At 45.2% G+C, this 20,953-nt stretch overlaps 1 protein-coding gene across 6 annotated transcripts in view; it reads right to left on the reverse strand.

Annotated features, from left to right (window-relative positions):
• LOC140731559 (uncharacterized) overlaps positions 1–20,953 on the reverse strand; it is a 281,877-nt gene that overhangs the window by 149,890 nt on the left and 111,034 nt on the right. For 5 of the 6 annotated variants that reach the window (XM_073053074.1, XM_073053073.1, XM_073053072.1 and 2 more), the window contains one exon: positions 20,371–20,445. The exons of the other annotated variant lie outside the window; for it this stretch is intronic. In XM_073053074.1, the coding sequence (XP_072909175.1) occupies positions 20,371–20,445 (75 nt within the window). The remainder of the gene's footprint in view (positions 1–20,370; positions 20,446–20,953) is intronic. 6 annotated transcript variants of the gene reach the window in all.

Raw genomic sequence — 20,953 nt, forward strand, 5'->3', positions numbered from 1 at the left:
GAGGCTGTGTCAACTGGTCATAGACACTGCACCCCCCACCATAGAAAGCATTTTCTCCACATCCATTCTATCAAGGCCTTTTACTATTTGATAAGTTTCAATGAGATCACCCCTCTTTCTTCTGAATTCCGGTGAATACAGGCCCAGAGCCATCAAATGCTCTTCTATGTCAAGCTATTCAACACTGGAATCATTTTTGTGAATTTTCTTTGAACCCTCTCCAGCTTCAGCACATTCTTTCTAAGATAAAGGGCCTAAATCTTTTCACAATACTCCAAATGAGGCCCCACCATTTCTTTTTAAATCTGAAAATTACATTCTTGCTTTTATATTCTAATCCTCTTGAAATGAATGCTAACATTACATTTGCCTTCCTCACCACTAACTCAAACTGCAAATTAACCTTTAGGGAATCCAGCGCAAGGACTCCTCAGCCTTTCTGCATCTCTGTTTTTTGTATTTTCTCTCCATTTAGAAAATAGTCTATCCTTTCATTTCTTCCCCCAAAGTGCATGGCCATATACTTCCCAACACTGTATTCTATCTGTCACTTCTTTGCCCATTCTCTTGATCTGTCCAAGTTCTCCTGTAACCTCTCTATTTCCTCAAAACTACCTGCCTCTCCACCTGTCTTCGTATCATCTGCAAACTTTGCAACAAAGCCATCAATCCCACCATACAAATCACTGGCATATAATACAAAAAGAACTGGTCCCAACAGACCCCTGTGAAACACTACTAGTCACCGGCAGCCAGTTAGAAAAGGCTCCTTTTACTCCCACTCTTCACCTCCTGCCAATAAATCACTGCTTTATCCAGGCTAGAATCTTTCCTGTAATACCATGGGTTTGTAGCTTGTTAGGCAACGTCATGTGTGGCACCTTATCAAAGGCCTTCTGAAAATCCAAGCACACAACATCAACTGATCCTCCTTTGTCTATCTTGCTTGTTACTTCTTCAAAGAATTCCAACAGATTTGTCAGCATGATTTTCCCTCAAACTGTGCTGACAATGGGCTATTTTATTATGTGCCTCCAAGTACCCTGAGACCTCATCCTTAATAATTGACTCTAACATTTTCTGAACTAGTGTGTTCAGACTAACTGGCCTATAGTTTTCTTTCTTCTGCCTTCCCACCTTCTTGAAGAGTGGAGTGACATTTGCAATTTTCCAGTCTTCCGGAACCATTCCAGAATCTAGTGATTCTTTAAAGATCATTACTAATGCCTCTACGATCTCTTCAGCCATCTCTTTCAGAACTCTGTGGTGTATACCGTCTGGTCCAGGTGACTTACCTATCTTCAGAGTTTCAGTGTCCCAAGAATCTTCTCTCTGGTTATGGCAACCTCACACATCTCATGCCCCCTGACAACTGGAACTTCCACCATACTGCTAGTGTCTTCCACAGTGAAGACTGAAGCTCAGGGATCAATTTCCATTTTTAGCATTATTAACTTTTATTGCTGGCTTCAAAGGTTTATGTATATAATGGACTGTTTATTTATTCCTGCATTTTCTTTGAATTTTTTTCCAAATGTTATGCATCATGATAGTATTGAATGGTAAAGTAGATTGAGGAACCTCATAGACTACTCCTGCTTCTATTTCTTATATTCTTGTGATCTGCAGTGTTAAATACCACAGCTAGTAGAGGTGTTCTCTGAGTTGATGGAGGAAGTTTACTCAGAACATGCAACATAGAACAATACTGCACAGGAACAGAACATTCAGCCCATGATTTTGTGCAAAACTAAATAAACTAGTATTTAAAAATCAAGCAACATGAGAGACAGCAGGGCTTCATTTTCAGATGAGCTCAATGCCACCTATGTTCACTTTGATCATCAGAACATGGCAAAACCATTGTGAACCCCCACGTCCCTTGATGATCCTACAATCTCAGTCACCTAAGCTTACGCATGAGCTATCTTCAGGAGGGCGAATCCATAGAAAGCATCTGGACCAGATGGGGTACCTGGCCATGTAGTAATGACCTGTGCTGACCCTCTGGCTGGTGTGTTCACTGAGATCGTTGACCTCTCACTTCAGCAGAGTGTGGTACCCACCTGCTTCAAGCAGAGGTCAATTTTACTGGTGCCCAAGAAGAACGTGGTGACTATCAATGATTATTGTCTAGTTCCACTTGCGTCCACAGTGATTAAGTGTTTTGAGATGTTGATGATAAAACATATCAACTTCTGCATGAGAGGTGACTTGGATCTGCTCCAATTTGCCAACGGAGTAACAGGTCCACAGTAGAGGCCATCTCATTGGCTCTTCACTCAATCCTGGAACATCAGCACACTCTTTATTAACTCCAGCTCAGCATTTAATGCAATCATTCCCTCAAAACAAATCAATAAACTCCAAGACACTGGCCTCACTACTACCTTGTACAATTGGATCCTGTATTTTCTTACCTGTAGACCGCAGTCAGTTCAGATTGGCAACAACATTTCCTCCACGAACTCTGTCAACACAAGTGTACTACAAAGTTATCTGCTTTACCCCATGTTCTATTCGCTTTATCCTATATCTGTGGCTAAGCACAGCTCCAATGCCATATTCAAGTTTGCTGATGACACCACTGTCGGCGTGCCAAATCAAAGATGGTGATGAATCAGCATACAGGAAGGAGACTGAACATTTGGCCGAGTGGTGTCAAAACAGCAACTTTTCACTCAATATCAGCAAGATCAAGGAACTGATTATAGACTTCAGGAGAGGGAAACCAAAGGTCCATGAGCCAGTCCTCATCAGAGGATCAGAGGTGAAGAGGGTTAGTAACTTTAAATTCCTAGGTGTTACTATTTCAGAGGACCTGTCCCAGACCCAGCACTTAGGTGCAATTGTGAATGTAGGGTTCTTTGTAATATTACCTGTAATGTTGACTGTTAACCGCTAATACAATGACTTCTCTGTAGTGTTAATAATAAGATGGCTTCTTTGTAAAGTTAACTGCTGAGGTATAGAAACATATAAAACCTACAGCACAATACAGGTCCTTCAGCCCACAAAGTTGTGCTGAACATGTCCCTACCTTAGAAATTAGCAGGCTTACCCATAGCCCTCTATTTTTCTAAGCTCCATCTACCTATCCAAAAGGCTCTTAAAAGACCCTATCATATCTGCCTCCACCACCACTGCCAGCAGCCCATTCCACTCACTCACCACTTTGAGTAAAAAACTTACCCCTGACATCTCTGTACCTGCTCCCCAGCACCTTAAACCTGTGTCCTCATGTGGCAATCATTTCAGCCCTGGGAAAAAGCCTCTGCCGATCCACATGATCAATGCCTCTCATCATCTTGTACACCTCAATCAGGTCACCTCCCATCCTCCGTCACTCCAAGGAGAAAAGAATGAGTTCATCAACCTATTCTCATAAGGCATGCTCCCCAATCCAGGCAACATCCTTGTAGATCTCCTTTGCACCCATTCTATGGCTTTCACATCCTTCCTGCAGTGAGGCAACCAGAACTGAGCACAATACTCCAAGTGGGGTCACACCAGGGTCCTATATAGCTGCAACATTAACTCTCGGCTCCTAAATTCAATTCCACCATTGATGAAGGCCAATACACAGTACACCTTCTTTACCACAGAGTCAACCTGAGCGTCCTATGGACTTGGACCCCAAGATCCCTCTGATTCTCCACACTGCCAAGAGTCTTACCATTAATACTATATTCTGCCATCATATTTGACCTACCAAAATGAACCACTTCACACTTATCTGTGTTGAACTCCATCTGCCACTTCTCAGCCCAGTTTTGCATCTTATCAATGTCCCGCTGTAACCTCTGACAGCCCTCCACACTATCCACAACACTGTCAACCTTTGTGCCATCAGCAAACTTACTAACCCATCCCTCCACTTCTTCAACCAAGTAATTTATAAAAATCACAAAGAGTAAGGGTCCCAGAACAGATCCCTGAGGCACACCACTGGTGACCAACCTCCATGCAGAATATGACCTGTCTACAACCACTCTTTGCCTTCTGCGGGCAAGCTGGTTCAGGATCCACAAAGCAATGTCCCCTTGGATCCCATGCCTTTTTACTTTCTCAATAAGCCTTGCATGGGGTACCTTATCAAATGCCTTGCTGAAATCCATATACACTACATCTACTGCTCTTCCTTCATCAATGTGTTTATTCACATCCTCAAAAAATTCAATCAGGCTCGTAAGGCACGACCTGCCATGCTGACTACTCCTAATCATATTATACCTCTCCAAATGTTCATAAATCCTGCCTCTCAGGATCTTCTCCATCAACTTACCAACCACTGAGGTAAGACTCACTGGTCTATAATTTTCTGGGCTATTTCAACTCCCTTTCTTGAATAAAGGAACAACATTTGCAACCCTCCAGTCCTCTGGAACCTCTCCATTGATGATGCACAGATCATCGCCAGAGGCTCAACAATCTCCTCCATCACCTCCCACAGTAGCCTGGGGTACATCTCATCTGGTCCCGGCAACTTATCCAACTTGATGCTTTCCAAAAGCTCCTGTACATCCTCTTTCTTAATATCTACATGCTCAAACTTTTCAGACTGCTGAAAGTCATCACTACAATCACCAACACGAGTGAATCTGCAGATGCTGGAAATAAATAAAAACACAAAATGCTGGCAGAACTCAGCAGGCCAGACAGCATCTATGGTAGGAGGTAGTGACGATGTTTCCAGCCGAAACCCTTCATCAGGAGAGAGGTAACATAGGATGGTCGAGGGGGGATAAGAAGTGGGGGGAGGGATGAAGTAGAGAGCTGGGAAGTGATAGGCTGGAGGGAAATGGGCTAGGGGGAAGGTGGAGAAAGAAAGGTAGAGCTGCGGGGAGATTATAGTGGGGGGAAAGAGAGAGAAAGAGAAAAAGAGAGTGAAAGAGAACCAGACTAAAATAATAGATAGGGATGGGAGTAAGGGGGGGCAGGGGTATCAACGGAGGTCTGTGAGTTGGATGTTCATGCCGGCAGGTAGGAGGCTACCTAGGTGGGAGATAAGGTATTGCTCCATCGACCTGCGTGTTGCCTCATCTTGACGGTAGACGAGGCCAAGGACAGACATATCGGAGTGGGAGTGGTCTGTGGAATTGAAGTGTGAGGCCACAGGGAGATCCTGCCACTGCTGGAGGACTGAGCGCCAGTGTTCGGCGAAACGGTTTCCCAGTCTGCGGTGGGTCTCCCCAATGTATAAATAGCCACATCAGGAGCAGCAAATACAGTATATCACCCCAGTTGACTCGCAGGTGAAGTGGTGCCTCACCTGAAAGGACTGTCTGGGGCCTAGAATGGTGGTGAGGGAAGAAGTGTGGGGGCACATATAATTTTAGTCTGGTTCTCTTTCTCTTTTTCCCCCCTCACTATAATCTCCCCCCAGCCCTACCTTTCTTTCTCTTTTATTTCCCACAATTCTCCACCTTCCCCCTAGCCCATTTCCCTCCAGCCTATCACTTCCCAGCTCTCTACTTCATCCCTCCCCCCACTTCTTATCCCCCCTCGTCCATCCTATGTTACCTCTCTCCTGATGAAGGGTTTCGGCCGGAAACATCGTCACTACCTCCTACCATAGATGCTGTCTGGCCTGCTGAGTTCTGCCAGCATTTTGTGTTTTTAACTACAATCACCAAGATCCTTTTTCATAGTGAATACTGAAGTAAAGTATTCATTATGTAGCTCTGCTATTTCCTCCAGTTCCATACACACTGTCACACTTGATGGGTCATATTCTTTCATGTTTTATCCTCTTGCTCTTCACATACTTCAGAATGCCTCGGGGTTTTCCTTAATCCTGCCCGCCAAGGCCTTTTATGGCCCCTTCTGGCTCCTCTAATTTCCTTCTTAAGCTCCTTTCTGTTAGCCTTATAATCTTCTAGATCTCTAACATTACTTAGCTCTCTGAACCTTTTGTAAGCTTTACTTTTCTTCTTGACTAGATTTATTACAGCCTTTGTTGACCATGGTTCCTGTACGCTACCGTAACTTGACTTCTAACTTGACAGGTTACTATCGATGCAATGCTCCTCAGACAGGATGAAGAGGTCAATACTCCCCAATGCCATTAGGCTTTACAATTCTACCGCCAGGACTTAAGAACTTTTTAAAAGCTATTATTAATGCTTTTTGAGATGGTGATTTAGATGCATATCATATTTTTTTTGCTGAGTTAAGTATTGTATGTAATTAGTTTTGCTACAACAAGTGTATGGGACATTGGAAAAAAAGTTGAATTTCCCCATGGGGATGAATAAAGTATCTATCTATCTATCTCTATCTATCTATCTAACTTCCCTGTCTTATTGGAACATACCTATACAGAACTCTACACAAATATCCCCAGAATATTTGCAACATTTCTTCTGTACTTTTCCCTGAGAACATCTGCTTCCAATTTAAGCCTCCGATTTTCAGCCTGATAGTCTCATAATTCCCCTTACTCCAATTATATGCTTTCCTAACTTGTCTGTCCTATCTCTCTCCAATGCTATTGTAAAGGATATAGAATTATGATCACTATCTCCAAAATGCTCTCCCACTGAGAGATCTGACACCTGACCAGGTTCATTTCCCAATACCAAATCAAGTACAGACTCTCCTCTTGTAGGCTTATCTACATATTGTGTCAAGAAACCCTCCTGAACACACCTAACAAACTCCACCCCATCTAAACCCTTTGCTCAAGGGAGATATTTGATAATCGATATTTGGGAAATTAAAGTCTCCCATCACGACAACACTGTTATTATTACACCTTTCCAGGATCTATTTCCCTATCTGCTCCTCAATATCCCTGTTACTATTGGGCGGCCTATAAAAAACACCCAGTAAAGTTATTGACCCCTTCTTGTTCCTAACCTCCACCCACAGAGACTCTGTCGACAATTCCTCCATGGTGTCCACCTTTTCTGCAGCCATGACACTATCTCCGATCAACAGTGCCATGCTCCCACCTCTTTCACCTCCCTCCCTGTCCTTTCTGAAACATCTAAAACCCGGCACTTGAAGTAACCATTCCTGTCCCTGTGCCATCCAAGTCTCTGTAATGGTCACCACATCATATCTCCAAGTACTGATCCTTGCTCTAAGCTCAAATGCTTTATTCACAACAGTCCTTGCGTTAGACACATCTCAAACCTTCGGTCTAAGCGCATCCCTTCTCTATCACCTGCCTATCCTCCCTTTCGGACTGTCTACAAGCTTTCTCTATTTGTGAGCCAACCTCCTCTTCCCCAGTCTCTTCAGTTCAGTTCCCCCCCCCCCCCCCCAACAATTCTAGTTTAAAGCAAACTACAGTAATGGGTATTCTGTAGCAACATGTTTGGGTTATGATTAGTGATAATGGGACTTTTATCCAATGGGAGAGATGTTATTCTTTCTAGTCTGTCTAAAGCTGTTAGTTTGCATGGGTTTTGGGATCTTCGGAGTGGAAAGGTGAAGAGGAAGGATGTGTGGGAAGAGCTCTGGTCGACCACTGTTGTTGGTCCCAAGCCATGGGTCGAGGAGTTCGAAGGGGATCAAATGGTGGAGAGAATACCCTGCTTCTTGAGCTCCAACGATTTTGTGCACAAACTGATGAACTCTGATAAGTGTGGCACCTTTTTTTTAAACTTTTGTATTTGTATTTGATTCTCTATTAACCTATTTCCTGTAAAATTATAAAGTGTAATCATTTACTTGCATATTTCTACTGTCTGATATTTTATGTTGTGGGTGTGTACCGGAGTGCATCACACCATGTCCACATCAACATGATTACAGAGTTGGTGGGGTTAGTGTCAGTTTACCCTAGACGAACAGGAGTCAATCGGGGCATAGTCACTACATTGTGGGGGCTCATCCGGGATTTGAATTTTGTTGGATATGGTGTAATTCGCCCGGTTTAAATTAGTGGAGATGGACTTGGATAAGATTGAACGTTGGTGTGAGTTCGAGGACATACTGGTTAACTATGCCTGTGTATTAAGTGTGGTGGATATGCGTCCTCAGAGGAAGAGTCAATTCGATGGTTGAGTACGGTTAAAGCTATTGATAAGGTTGAGATCATAGCCAGAAAGTTTGGTAAAATGGTGGACCCAGGCTTTGTGTTATTTCAGACTAGTGCGGACATCATGGCGGTGGGACTGCCACCGTCTATCGGTGACCCCAGTGAGGCAGGGCCATGGGGCATTCACATTGTTACAGAGGAAAGGTCTGAAGGGACTGATGGGACACCAGAGGAGTTGCCTGAAGCTGGGCACAGAGATTTTAGAGATCGGGTCCAACAGTTTCTGAGGGATGAAAGAAGGGAGTGGTCAGATTTGGAAAATTTAATTAGTTTCCATCTCCCATGGAAGGATGAAGGCTCGGAGCTGGCCTCTGCCATTAACTCCCTGGTGAACAAGGTGGCAGGTCCTTCTCAGAAGTTGAGAGAATTTTCTCAGGGAGGACTCCCACCCCCAATGGGGAGGACGATTATAAGACCTGGATATAACATGTCTCTCAGCTGCTGGGTGAGTGGCAGTGTTCTGAGGAAGAAAAGCGACAGAGATTGGTAGAAGGTTTGAGAGGGGTGGCAGCTGAGGTAGTAAGAGGCGTGAAAGTTAACCAACCCTTTGCTTCTCTGATTGAATATCTAAAAGCATTGGAGGAGGCTTTTGGCCTGACGGGGAGCACAGTGGAGCCTTTAGGGGGGCTTTGGAACCTGCATCAGGAGAATGGGGAAAAGCTTTCTAAGTATCTTTTCCGGATAGAGTGAAAGCTAAATTGTTTGAGGTGCTGGGGGTCATTTTGGGGACTGAGGTGGATCGGATAAGGATAGACCAGGTAGCCAGGGGTGCACAGAGGCATGATATGATTGCTACGAGTCTCCAGCAGTCCTGTAGAACGCATCCCACCCCCATCCTTTGTTCAGTTGCTCAGAGTGGTGAGGGAGAAGGAAGACACATTGGAGTTGGAAGAGGGCTCCATTAGTACAGTGCAGTCCTCGGTAGTATCCCCATGTGATGAAATGATAAGGGCCAGTTCCCCTCGGGAAATAGTAAAGGGCTCACGGCAGGTGAGGTCCCTCTGAGGGAGGGGGATAGCATAGAGGGCCCCTCCCAGAAGGGACGGACTGCACAGAGGCCCAGGGGAGGTCGGGGTCCTGTGAGACAAGGTGTATGTTACAACTGTGTGGAAGAAGGGCACTTCAGGCAGGAATGTGAATGGCAGGGAGCCCCCCGGAGAGCGAGTCCACGGGGGTCCCAAGTGGAAGAGGGGTCAGGAAACTTACAGGAGACCCAGTGAGGTCTCTGGGGTCTGGGGTCTCTGGGAAAACACATTCCCAGCAATGTGCCACGGGGACCCCGAGAGGAAAAGACTCTATCCCAGAAGGATTGGTGGGACCCTGATCCAGCGTGTCGATATGGATAAAGGGATTAGACCCAAAAACCATACTCAACACTGGGTCGCAAGTCACGTTACTGTAACTGGTCATTCTATGATCAGTATTTGCAGCATTTACCCTTGACACCCTTCAGTGCTCTGGAAAGTTGGGGTATCAGTGCTGGTGATTACCCATACAATGGCTATTTGCCAGTGAAACTGGAGTTCCTAGAGGCTGAGGTGGGAACGTCTGGGGCTCATGAGGCCTTGGTGCTGGTTTGCCCGGACCCAGTTGAGACTGGAGGTGTGTCAATTCTGGTGGGGAGCAACACCCCTGTGGTGCAGAGACTCCTGGAGGCCTGCAAGAAGAAGGTGGGTGAGGACATTTTGGAGACCCTGGAGGTGCACCCGATGTTTCAAGCTGCTTTTAAGGAAGTGTGTGGCCTCAGTGGGCTGGACACAGAATTTGAAAGAGGAACTGTGTGGTGTGCCCAGTCAAAGCCCTGGATGGTACGATCTGGTTAAGTAGCAAGACTGATGGGGACAGAGTGCCTGAGGGTGAAGCCCTTTTAGTGGACACCCTGGGAGATCTCGAGGGGGAATCGAGATTCCCCACTGGGATGCGGGTGAGACCCGAGTTACAGAAGCCTTCAGTGGTACAGGCATACAGGATGGTTGTGATCGTTAGGAACACCACGAAAAGGGAGGTCACTTTTAAGCAAGGGATGCCCCTGGCGCATTTGTTCATGGTGATGGTGATGCATAGTGCCCCCGTGAGGCCTGCTGGGGGACAGCTGTTGAAAAACAGGGATAAATTGACCACGGAGGCTTTTAACTTTGGGGCCTCACCTGTGCCGGAGAGTTGGAAGCAAAGGCTGGTGGAGAAGATGTTGACGCTGAAAGATGTTTTTTCCCTAGACGAGTTTGATGTGGGGTGTTCCTGGAGCACTCGCCACACCATCCGGGTGACTGAGGACACCCCGTTTCGAGAGAGGTTGCGGCAACTGGCCCCTGCAGACTTGGAAGATGTGCGGTAGCATTTGTGTAAGTTGAAGGAAGCTGGGATCATCATGGAGTCCCAAAGTCCATATTTATCTCCAATAGTAGTGGCACGGAAGAGAAACGGGAAGATTCGTATGTGTGTGGGCTATAGGACCCTGAACAGGCGCACTGTCCCTGACCAGTATATGGTCCCAAGGTTCGAAGATGCGCTGGCCTGTCTGAGTGGGGCAAAGTGGTTTAGCATGCTGGATTTGAGGAGTGGGTATTACCAGATCCCGATGAGTGAGGCCGATAAAGAGAAAACGACATTCATATGCCCTCTGGGATTTTTCCAGTTCAAAAGGATGCCTCAGGGCATATCGGGAGCACCTGCCACTATTTGGAATGTCATGGAGAAGACTGTGGGGGATATGAACTTGCTTGAAGTGCTGGTCTATTTGGATGATATGATAGTATTTGAATCCACCTTGGAAGAACATGAAGCGAGGCTAATGAAGGTGCTCAACCGACTGAAGGATGAATGGTTAAAACTTTCCCTGGACAAGTGCCAGTTCTGCCAGATGTTTGTTAACTATCTTGTGGAATGAGTAGCTACAGACTCGACTAAGATAGAAGCGGTGACCACGTCGCCAAGGCCCCAGACTGTGAGCACTCTGCACTCATTCCTGGGGTTCTGTGGATATTACTGGAGATTCGTGAAGGGCTATGCCAAGGTGAGTTATCCCTTGAACCAGCTTCTGCGTGGCTACCCACCTCTGGGACAGAAATGGAAAGGGAGGAGAGGACAGGAGGTTGGAGAGTATTTGAACAGAGATGGGATGACAAATGTGAAGAGGCTTTTCAGTCGTTGAAAGAGATGTTGACTCAGGGTCTGGTGCTGGCTTTTGTGGACCCCTGATTACCCTATGTGCTGCACACAGATGCCAGCCATGAGGGGTTAGTGGCTGACAGGGCACCGGGTTGAGGCCTGTAGCATTTGTCAGCTGGAGTTTGTCGCCCTCTGAGAAAAACTATCCCACTCACAAGTTGGAGTTCCTGGCGTTGAAATGGGCGGTGGTAGATAAGCCAAGTGACTATCTCTACAGGGCCAAGTTTGAGGTGAGGACTGACAACAACCGGCTCACCTACATCCTGACCACAGTGAAACTGGACGCCAGCAGTCATTGGTGTTTGGCAGCCTTGTCTGTATATGATTTCAGCCTGAAGTACCGGCCGGGGAGCCAGAGTGTCGATGCAGACGCTCTGTCCCGACGGAGGTATGAGGACCTGGAGAGGTACGAGGAGTGGGAGAGCATTCCTGCATCCGGGGTGAAGGCCATGTGTCAGTTTGCTATCACTGTGCAGGCCGAGGAAAAGGAGAGGCCAGATCGCACAGTGGACCCACTGGGGGTGTCCGATGACGCTCTACCCCCAGTTTACGGTGACCTGACTGCTCTGAAGACCACGCAGCTGCCAGAGTTGAGTCCTGGGGAAGTGGCAGCTGCTCAGCAAGATGTCCCGGGCATTGGCAGTATTTGGTATGCAGTTGAGAAGGAGAATGTGGCCCAGGTGGAGAAGACACAACACACTTCAGTGTCTCTATTACTGAGATAATGGCCTCAGTTGAGGTTGAAGAACCAAATGTTATACCGGATAATGTCACCCCCGGACCAACCTTGGCGTTGGCAGCTCTTCCTGCCTGAGAAGTATTGGAAGGTTGTGTTGAAGTCACTTCATGATGACTCTGGACATTTGAGGGTAGAAAAGACCTATGGATTGATCAAGGACCGGTTTTACTGGCCCTGCATGAGGTCAGAGGTCAAGAGTACTGCAAGTCCTGTATTCATTGCATACGCCAGAAGATGCTGCCTGTGCAGGCTGCTCCTTTGTCACACCTGCAGAGTACGGGGCCTTTGGACCTGGTATGTATGGATTTTCTGGCCAAAGAACCCGATGCCAGCAACACGGCGAATGTCTTCGTCATCACAGACCACTAGACTAGGTATGCTCAAGCTTTCCCTACCAAGGATCAAAGGGAAACTACGGTGGCAAAAGTGCTATGGGAGAAGTATTTTGTGCATTATGGCCTTCCCCAGTGGATACATAGTGACCAGGGATGGGACTTTGAGAGTAAGCTCATCTATGAGTTACTGGGCATGCTAGGGGTTGAGAAAACCTATCATCCTCAGGGCAATCCTCAGCCGGAGAGATTTAATCGGACATTGCTAGACATGCTTGGAACTCTGGAGATCAGCAAAAAGAGCAGATGGAGTCAACATATTGGGCATCTGGTTCACTGTTATAACTGTACGCACAATGAAGCTACTGGATACTCACCCTATTATCTGATGTTTGAATGCAAAGCAAGGTTGCCCATTGACCTCTGTTTCAGGACTGACTGGGTTGAAATATCGCCGAAGCCTTACTTGAAGTATATATCTGATATGAAGAAAGAGCTGAAAAGGGCTTATGAGTTGGCTGGGGAGGTGGCTGCCAAGCAGAATCGGGGAAATAAGAGCAGGTATAACCAGAAAGTGAAATTCTCCCAACTCCTGCAGGGAGACCAAGTTCTCACAAGGAATTTGGGATTACGTGGAAAGTACAAGTTGGCCGATTGCTGGGTGGCCACGCCCTTTGTGGTAGAGAGTCAGATGCCAAACTTACTGGTTTTCCGGGTGCGGCCCGAAGATGGAAAGGGGCCTGTCAAGATTCTCCAACAGAATCACCTGTTGTCCCTGGGGCAAGACATACAGGTAGAGCGGGAGCCCGACGTGGCGGCTGCACCTAGTACAAGGACTCTGCATACCCACGAGATGACAGAAGAGCCCACCCCGGAAGAGATGGGTGTGGTGAACTACATATACCTGTCTGGACACGCCCCCTGCTGACTGTTCCTGTGGCTCCTCCCACAGACCCCGGTATAAAGGCAATTGAGGTCTGAGCCCGGCCTCTCTGTCTCCAGGATGTAGTATGGTGGTCAACCACTGCTTGTTTCTTCTTCCAGTCAATAAAAGCTGATATCTCACCTTTACGTCTCAGAGAGAGTTATTGATGGTGCATCAATGGGCCCGGCCCCAGCCCCTGTAAGGGATACTGATTCGGAGGATGATGATTCAGACATTTGGTACATGCTGCCATTCGTTGATGCTCCCATGCGGGAGGAAGAGACTCCTGGCCCTTCCCCCACTGGGTTAGATGGGGTAAGGGGGGCTAGTGATGGGCCATTGGTGGTACTGCAGTGTGGGGCCTGAACAAGAGTCAGAGGATTCCGGGGTGCAGAGGGGTTTGCGTGACCGCTCATGGGAGGGTTCGCCCCATAGCTCCAAAGGGCCACCCCATGGTGTCCGAGGTGGAAGAGGTAGAAGAGGGGGTATGCAGGTCTCAGAGAAGTAGGAACCCCCCAGATAGGTTGGCCTATGTAGCACCCAGGGAACAGGATGTGATCTCCACTGTTTTGGAAAGCTATGTCACTGCTTTTTGCACTTGGATTGGTCTTTGTGTCCTACAGGAAGGGTTGGCAAATTATCTGAATGTCATGAGGGCATGACTAAATTCGGTGGGGGGAGAATGTAGGGTTCTTAGTACTATTACCTGTAATGTAACCCATCACACTGAGCACGGGGGCTCCCCAGGGTTGCATGCTCAGTCCACTGCTGTTCATTCTGCTGACCCACGACTGTGCTGCAACACACAGCTCGAACCATATCATCAAGTTTGCCGAGGACACCACCGGGGTGGGTCTCATCAGCAAGAATGACGATTCAGCTTACAGAGAGGAGGTGCAGCAGCTAATGGACTGGTGCAGAGCCAACAACCTGTCTCTTAATGTAAACAAAACAAAAGAGATGGTTGTTGACTTCAGGAGGGCATGGAGCGACCACTCCCTGCTGAACATCGACGGCTCCTCGGTAGAGATTGTAAAGAGCACCAAATTTCTTGGTGTTCATCTGACGGAGAATCTCACCTGGTCCCTCAACACCAGCTCCATAGCAAAGAAAGCCCAGCAGCGTCTCTACTTTTTGCAAAGGCTGAGGAAAGTCCATTTCCCACCCCACCATCCTCATCACATTCTACAGGGGTTGTATTGAGAGCATCCTGAGCAGCTGCATCACTGCCTGGTTCAGAAATTGTACCATCTCGGATCGCAAGACCCTGCAGCGGATAGTGAGGTCAGCTGAGAAGATCATCAGGGTCTCTCTTCCAGCCATCACGGACGTTTATACTACACACTGCATCCACAAAGGAAACAGCATTATGAAGGACCCCATGCACCCGTCATACAATCTCTTCTCCCTCCTGCCATCTGGGAAAAGGCTCTGAAGCATTCGGGTTCTTACGACCAGACTATATAACAGTTTTTTCCCTCAAGCTATCAGACTCCTCAATACCCGAAGCCTGGACTGACACCTTGCCCTATTGTCCTGTTTATTATTTATTGTAATGCCGGTACTGGTTTTGTGCACTTTATACAGTCCAGTGTAGATCTGTAGTCTAGTATAGCTTTCTCTGTGTTTTTTTTATTACGTAGTTCAGTCTAGTTTTTGTACTGTGTCATGTAAACCATGGTCCTGAAAAACATTGTCTCATTTTTACTATGCACTGTACCAGCAGTTATGGTCAAAATAACAATAAAAGTTGACTTGACTTGTCTTAACTGTTAAGTGCTAATGAAATGGCTTCTCCGTAGTGTTAGTAATAAGACGGCTTCTTTGTAATGTTAACTGCTGAGGTAATGGGTTTTCTGTAGCAGCATGTCTGGGTTATGGTTAGTGATAATGGGACTTTTATCCAATGGGAGAGATGTTATTCTTTCTTGTCCGTCTAAAGCTGTTAGTTTGTGCGGGTTTTGGGATCTTCGGAGTGGAGAAGCGAAGAGGAAGGATGTGCGGGAAGTACTCTGGTCGACCACCGTGATTGGTCCCAAGCCAAGGGTTGAGGAGTTCGAAGGGGATCAAATGGTGGAGATAATACCCCGCTTCTTGAGCTCCAACAGCTTTGTGCACAATCTGATAAAACTCTGATAAGTGTGGCGCCTTACTTTTTTTCATTTTTGTACTTGTATTTGGTTCTCTATTAACCTCCTAGTTCCAGTAAAATTATAAAGTGTAATCATTTACTTGCATATTGTGTACTGTCTGATATTTTATGTTGTGGTGTGTACCAGAGTGCATCACACCGTGTCCTCACCAATGCGATTACAGAGTTGGCGGAGTCGGCATCAGTTTACCCTAGACGAACGGGAGTCAAATGGGGCATAGTCACTACACGAAGAAAGAAAAATAGAACCTCTACTTCCTTAGACGTCTGCGGAGATCTGTCATAACATCTAGGGCTAGGGCTTTATTCTTTGGAGAGAAGGAGGATGAAAGGAGACATGATAGAGGTGTACAAGATATTAAGAGGAATAGACAGAGTGGACAGCCAGCGCCTCTTCCCCAGGGCATCACTGCTCAGTACAAGAGGACATGGCTTTAAGGTAAGGGGAGGGAAGTTCAAGGGGGATATTAGAGGAAGGTTTTTCACTCAGAGAGTGGTTGGTGCGTGGAATGCACTGCCTGAGTCAGTGGTGGAGGCAGATACACTAGTGAAGTTTAAGAGACTACTAGACAGGTATATGGAGGAATTTAAGGTGGGGGGTTATATGGGAGGCAGGGTTTGAGGGTCGGCACAACATTGTGGGCTGAAGGGCCTGTAATGTGCTGTACTATTCTATGTTCTATGTATCTAAAACTTAGACAGACTTCTATAGATGTGCAGTGGAGAGTATACCAGCTGGCTGCATCACTGCCTGGTATAGGAACACCATTGCCATTGAATAGAAAATCCTATAAAAGGTTGTGGATTCAGCCTAGTACATCATGGGCAAAGCCCTCCCAGTCGCTCAGCACATCTACATGAAACGTTGTCACAGGAAAGCAGCATCCATCATCAGAGATCCCCACAACCCGCATCATGCTCTCTTCTTGTTGCAGCCATCAGGTAGAAGGTACAAGAGCCTCAGGATTCCCACCACCAGGTTGAATCAAAATTTCTACCCCTCAACCATCAAGCTCTTGAATAAAAGAGGATAACTACACTCACTTGCCCCATCAATGAAATGTTCCTACAACCAATGATCTCACTTTAAGGACTCTTTGTCTCATGCTGTCATTGTTGATTGCTATTTATTTATATTTTCATCTGCACAGTTTATTGTCTTCTCTGTACTCTGGCTTATATGTCATTGATCCTGTTACAATTATTATTTTATCGATTTCTTGAGTATGCCCACAAGAAAATGAATCTTGGGGTTGCATATGGTAACATATATGTACTTTGATAATAAAATTTACTTTGAACTTTGAAATGCCTATAAACCAATCCCTTCTAGCTATATAATGTCTATATCCCTCCATTGTCTAGATATTCATGAGCCTATTAAAGAACCTCTTGTAAAAGCTTCTATTAAGTTTGCATCCACTACTAACCCCAGCAATGTTTTCCGAGCATCCACCACTCCTTGTGTAAAAAATTTATCCCACACATCTTCTTTTGAACTTACCCTCTCACATCTTAAGTACATGCTCTTTGTTCCTAGGAAAAAGATATCACCTCTCATAATCTTAGGAAGTTCCTACCTCAGCCTCTGCCATTAAGAGAAAACAACTCAAGTTTGTCCAAGCTGTCCTTATAGTACATGCTCTTGAATCCAGACAGAATCTTGGCAAATACTATCTGCAATCTCTCCAAAATCTCCACATCCTTCCTCTAATGGGGAGACCAGATGAATGCAATACTTCAAATGTAGCCAAAACAATGAAACTGCAATGTAACTCCCTGACTCATGAACTCAATGCTACAATTAATAAAGGCAAGCATGTCCTGGTGAAGCTTCTTGGCCTGAAATATCGACTGTTTATTTATTTGCAAAGATGCTGCCTGACCTGCTGAGTTTCCCCAGCATTTTGTGTGTGAAGCATGCCATAACCCCTTCTTTACTACCTTATCAATTTGTGCAGCCACTTTCAGGAAGCAATGGACATGGACTCCAAGATCTCTCTGTACTTCAATGCTATTAAGCATATTGGCATTAGCTGTGTTTGTCTCTTTACATTTGATCTTCAAAGGCACAACATCTCACACTTAACTGGGTTAAACACCATCAGCTATTTTTATGTAGATGGTCTTTAAACACCTTCCACATGTCAGATGTGGACTTGACCAAAAACATCTGGTCCCAATTAACTCTCCCTATATATTCTTGTAATTTGCACTCTCCTGAATTGAATAGTCTCCTACAAGGGTCTATATTTGTCCTTATTCATAGCTGTCTGAAAACTTCAATAGGTTTAATTTAATGTCAGGGAAATGTATACATTATACATCCTGAAATTCTTATTCTTCACAAACATCCACGAAAACAGAGGAGTGCCTCAAAGAATGAATGACAGTTATGTTCAAACCTCAAAAGAGTTGTGATCACTGCTATTTAAATGCTCCCTCACGGAAAGGTTAGTCACCTGGCCAGGCTCATTTAAGAAGTTAACATAAGAAATAGGAGCAGGAGTAGACCATCTGGCCCATTGAGCCTGCTCCACCATTCAATAAGATCATGACTGCTCCGGCCATGGATTCATCTCCACCTACCCTGCTTTCCCCCCATATCACTTGTGTTATGGGGGAAGGGTGGGTTCCCTTACTATGCTGATATCTATCCAACCTTGTCTTAAATATATTAACTGAGGTAGCCTTCACTGCTTCAATGGGCAGAGAATTCCACAGATTCACCACTCTCTGGGAAAAGCAGTTCCTCCTCATCTCTGCCCTGAATCTACTCCCCCAAATCTTGAGGCTATGTCCCCTAGTTCTAGTCTCACCTACCACTGGAAACAACTTTCCTGCCTCTATCTTATGTATTCCTTTCATAATTTGATATAGAAACATAGAAAATAGGTGCAGGAGTAGGCCATTCAGCCCTTCGAGCCTGCACTGCCATTCAGTATGATCATGGCTTATCATCCAACTCAGAACCCTGTACCTGTTTTCTCTCCATACTCCCTGATCCTTTTAGCCACAAGGGCCATATCTAACTTGTTAGATATGTTTCTATAAGATATCTTCTCATTCTTCTGAATCCCAGTGAGTACAGTCCCAGGTGACTTAATCTCTCCTCATAGTCTAACCCTCTCATCAACCTGATGAACCTCCTCTTCACCACCTCCAAAGCCAGTATATCCTTCCTCAAGTAAGGAGACCAGAACTGCATGCATTACTCCAGGTGCGGCCTCACCAGTACCCTGTACAGTTGCAGCATAACCTCCCTACTCTTAAATTCAATCCCTCTAGCTATGAAGGCCAACATTCTATCTGCCTTCTTGATAGCTTGCTGTACCTGCAAACCAACCTTTTGTGATTCATTCACAAGCACTCCCAAGTCTCTCTACACAGCAGCATGCTGCAATTTTTTACCATTTAAATAATAATCTTTACATCCAATTTTCCTTCCAAAGTGAATGACCTCACATTTACCAACATGATTTACTAATAACTTGTTAGACTATTTGCATATTGATTTAAGAAACCCTCATGGATGCATCTAATAATTCCTGTCCAGTCTAAATTGGAGAAGTTAAAAGTTACTCATGACAACTTTTACTTGTCTATAATCTACTTGCATATCTCTTCCTCAGTGTCCCAGTGGCCACCGGAAAGTCTGAAATATAAACCCATCAGAGTGATTGTACCTTTCTTAATTTCAAGTTCTAGCCATATAACTTAGTGGATGAGCCTTATGTCCTTTGTGAGAGCAGCTGTGATATTGTCTATGATTAGCAGAACAGTTCTTGCCTCCACCCCCACATTTACCTTCCTCTCTAGCTTTTTTTTAAAACATTTTAATCCTAAAATATAAAGCATCCAATACTCTGTCTCTCCCACAAGTCTCTGTAATGGTTACAACATCAGAATTCCATATACTGATCTATTTTCTAAGTTTATCATCTTTATCCTTAATACTCCCAGCATTAAAATGGACACACTTCAACCCATTCATCACTTCTTTTATATTATTTTTTTTTCTTGCCTGTCCTTCTTTACAGATTTACTGGCCATGTCATTTACTTTTCTCTCAATCTCTCCACTTTCTGACTTGATGCTCTGGTTCCCTACCAAACTAGTTTAAACCCCCTGAGTAGCATCAGCAAAACTTCCCACCAGGATGTTGGTTCCCCTCTTGTTAAGGTGAACCATCGCTCTAATACGGGTTGCCCGTGCACAGAAGAAATTCTAATGATCAATGAGCCCGAATTCCTGCCCCTGCACCAGCTCCTCAGCTATGGATTTATCTGCTCTATCTTTCTAACCCTGGCTAGAACATGGCACTGTGAGTAATAAAGAGATTACAACTTTTGAGGTCTTGCTTTTCAGTTTCTTTCCTAACTCCCTATTCTTATTGTGCAGGGGTTTTTTCCCCTTTTTACAAATATGTTCCATGATCTCTGGCTGCTCAGACTCCCTCTTCAGAGTGTTCTTCAACCACTCTGGGACATCCTTAACCTCGGCATCTGGGAGGCAACACAACATTGTGGCATTTCTTTTGTGGACGCAGAATCCCCAGTCTTTCCTCTATCAAGCCTTCTATCACTATTGCCCTTCCCTGCTGAGTGTCACAGCCAGTCATGGTGCCACTGACCTGGCTGCTGATACTGTGTCCTGATAAGCCATTCCCTCAGCTGTATCCAAAGAGATTCAGTTGTTGCTGAGAGGAATGGCCAAAGAGGAATCCCACACTGACTTCCTGCTTTGGTCACTGAACTATCTGCCACCTAAACCTTAGGTGTGACTTCCTCACTAAAACTCTTGTCTATGATGCTCTCAGCATCCCAGACAATCCTAAGTAATTCCAACTCCAGCTCTTTAACATGGTCAATCAGAACGTGCAGCTGGGAGCACTTACTGCTAGTGAAGATTTGGACATTGGCAGATTTCCTAATCTTCAAAAATACTCATACAAAATGTCATGCAATTAAACTAATAAGATATCATTAAGCCCTCTGGACTCACCTACAAAAAAAGTACTGATCACTGGTTGGAGAAGGCTTTGCAATCCACTCAGTAAATCTTCCCTGGATTTGTTCTCTATAGAGAAAAATGAATCAATATGAGTAGGTTTCATGTTCTGGGTTCTTCTCAATTTACTCATTTATCTTGCTATAAATCCTACACTTTACCAAAAAAAAGTGCATAGATTTTATCAAGATATATGGGACTTTCCTGCTGGCTGTGGATGGAATAACAGCTTTTTGCAGCTGCTCCTAGTTTACTTTTCTTACTTTCCAACCTGATTTGAAACCTTACTTTTGAACATGACATTGTCTTACCTCGGCCACAAGAACTGCTAAAGGGACTAAAAAAGAAGATCCTTCTACATCTTTGGATTCTATTATTGAATTGCTGCAAAAACACAGAAAAGAAGCTTCCGAGGAATTTCAACGATTCAGAAAAGAATCTTCCGAAGAGTTCCAGCAACTGGGCTCTGAAGTTAAACAACTAGGTACAAAACTGGATTCTATTCAAAAATAAACCTTAACTGAGCACGATAAACAAATAAAAGAGAATGAAGAAATCCTGTCGATTCTGGATGAGA

This window comes from Hemitrygon akajei, chromosome 8 (assembly GCF_048418815.1).
Source record: "Hemitrygon akajei chromosome 8, sHemAka1.3, whole genome shotgun sequence".
Taxonomy (NCBI): Eukaryota; Metazoa; Chordata; class Chondrichthyes; order Myliobatiformes; family Dasyatidae; genus Hemitrygon; species Hemitrygon akajei.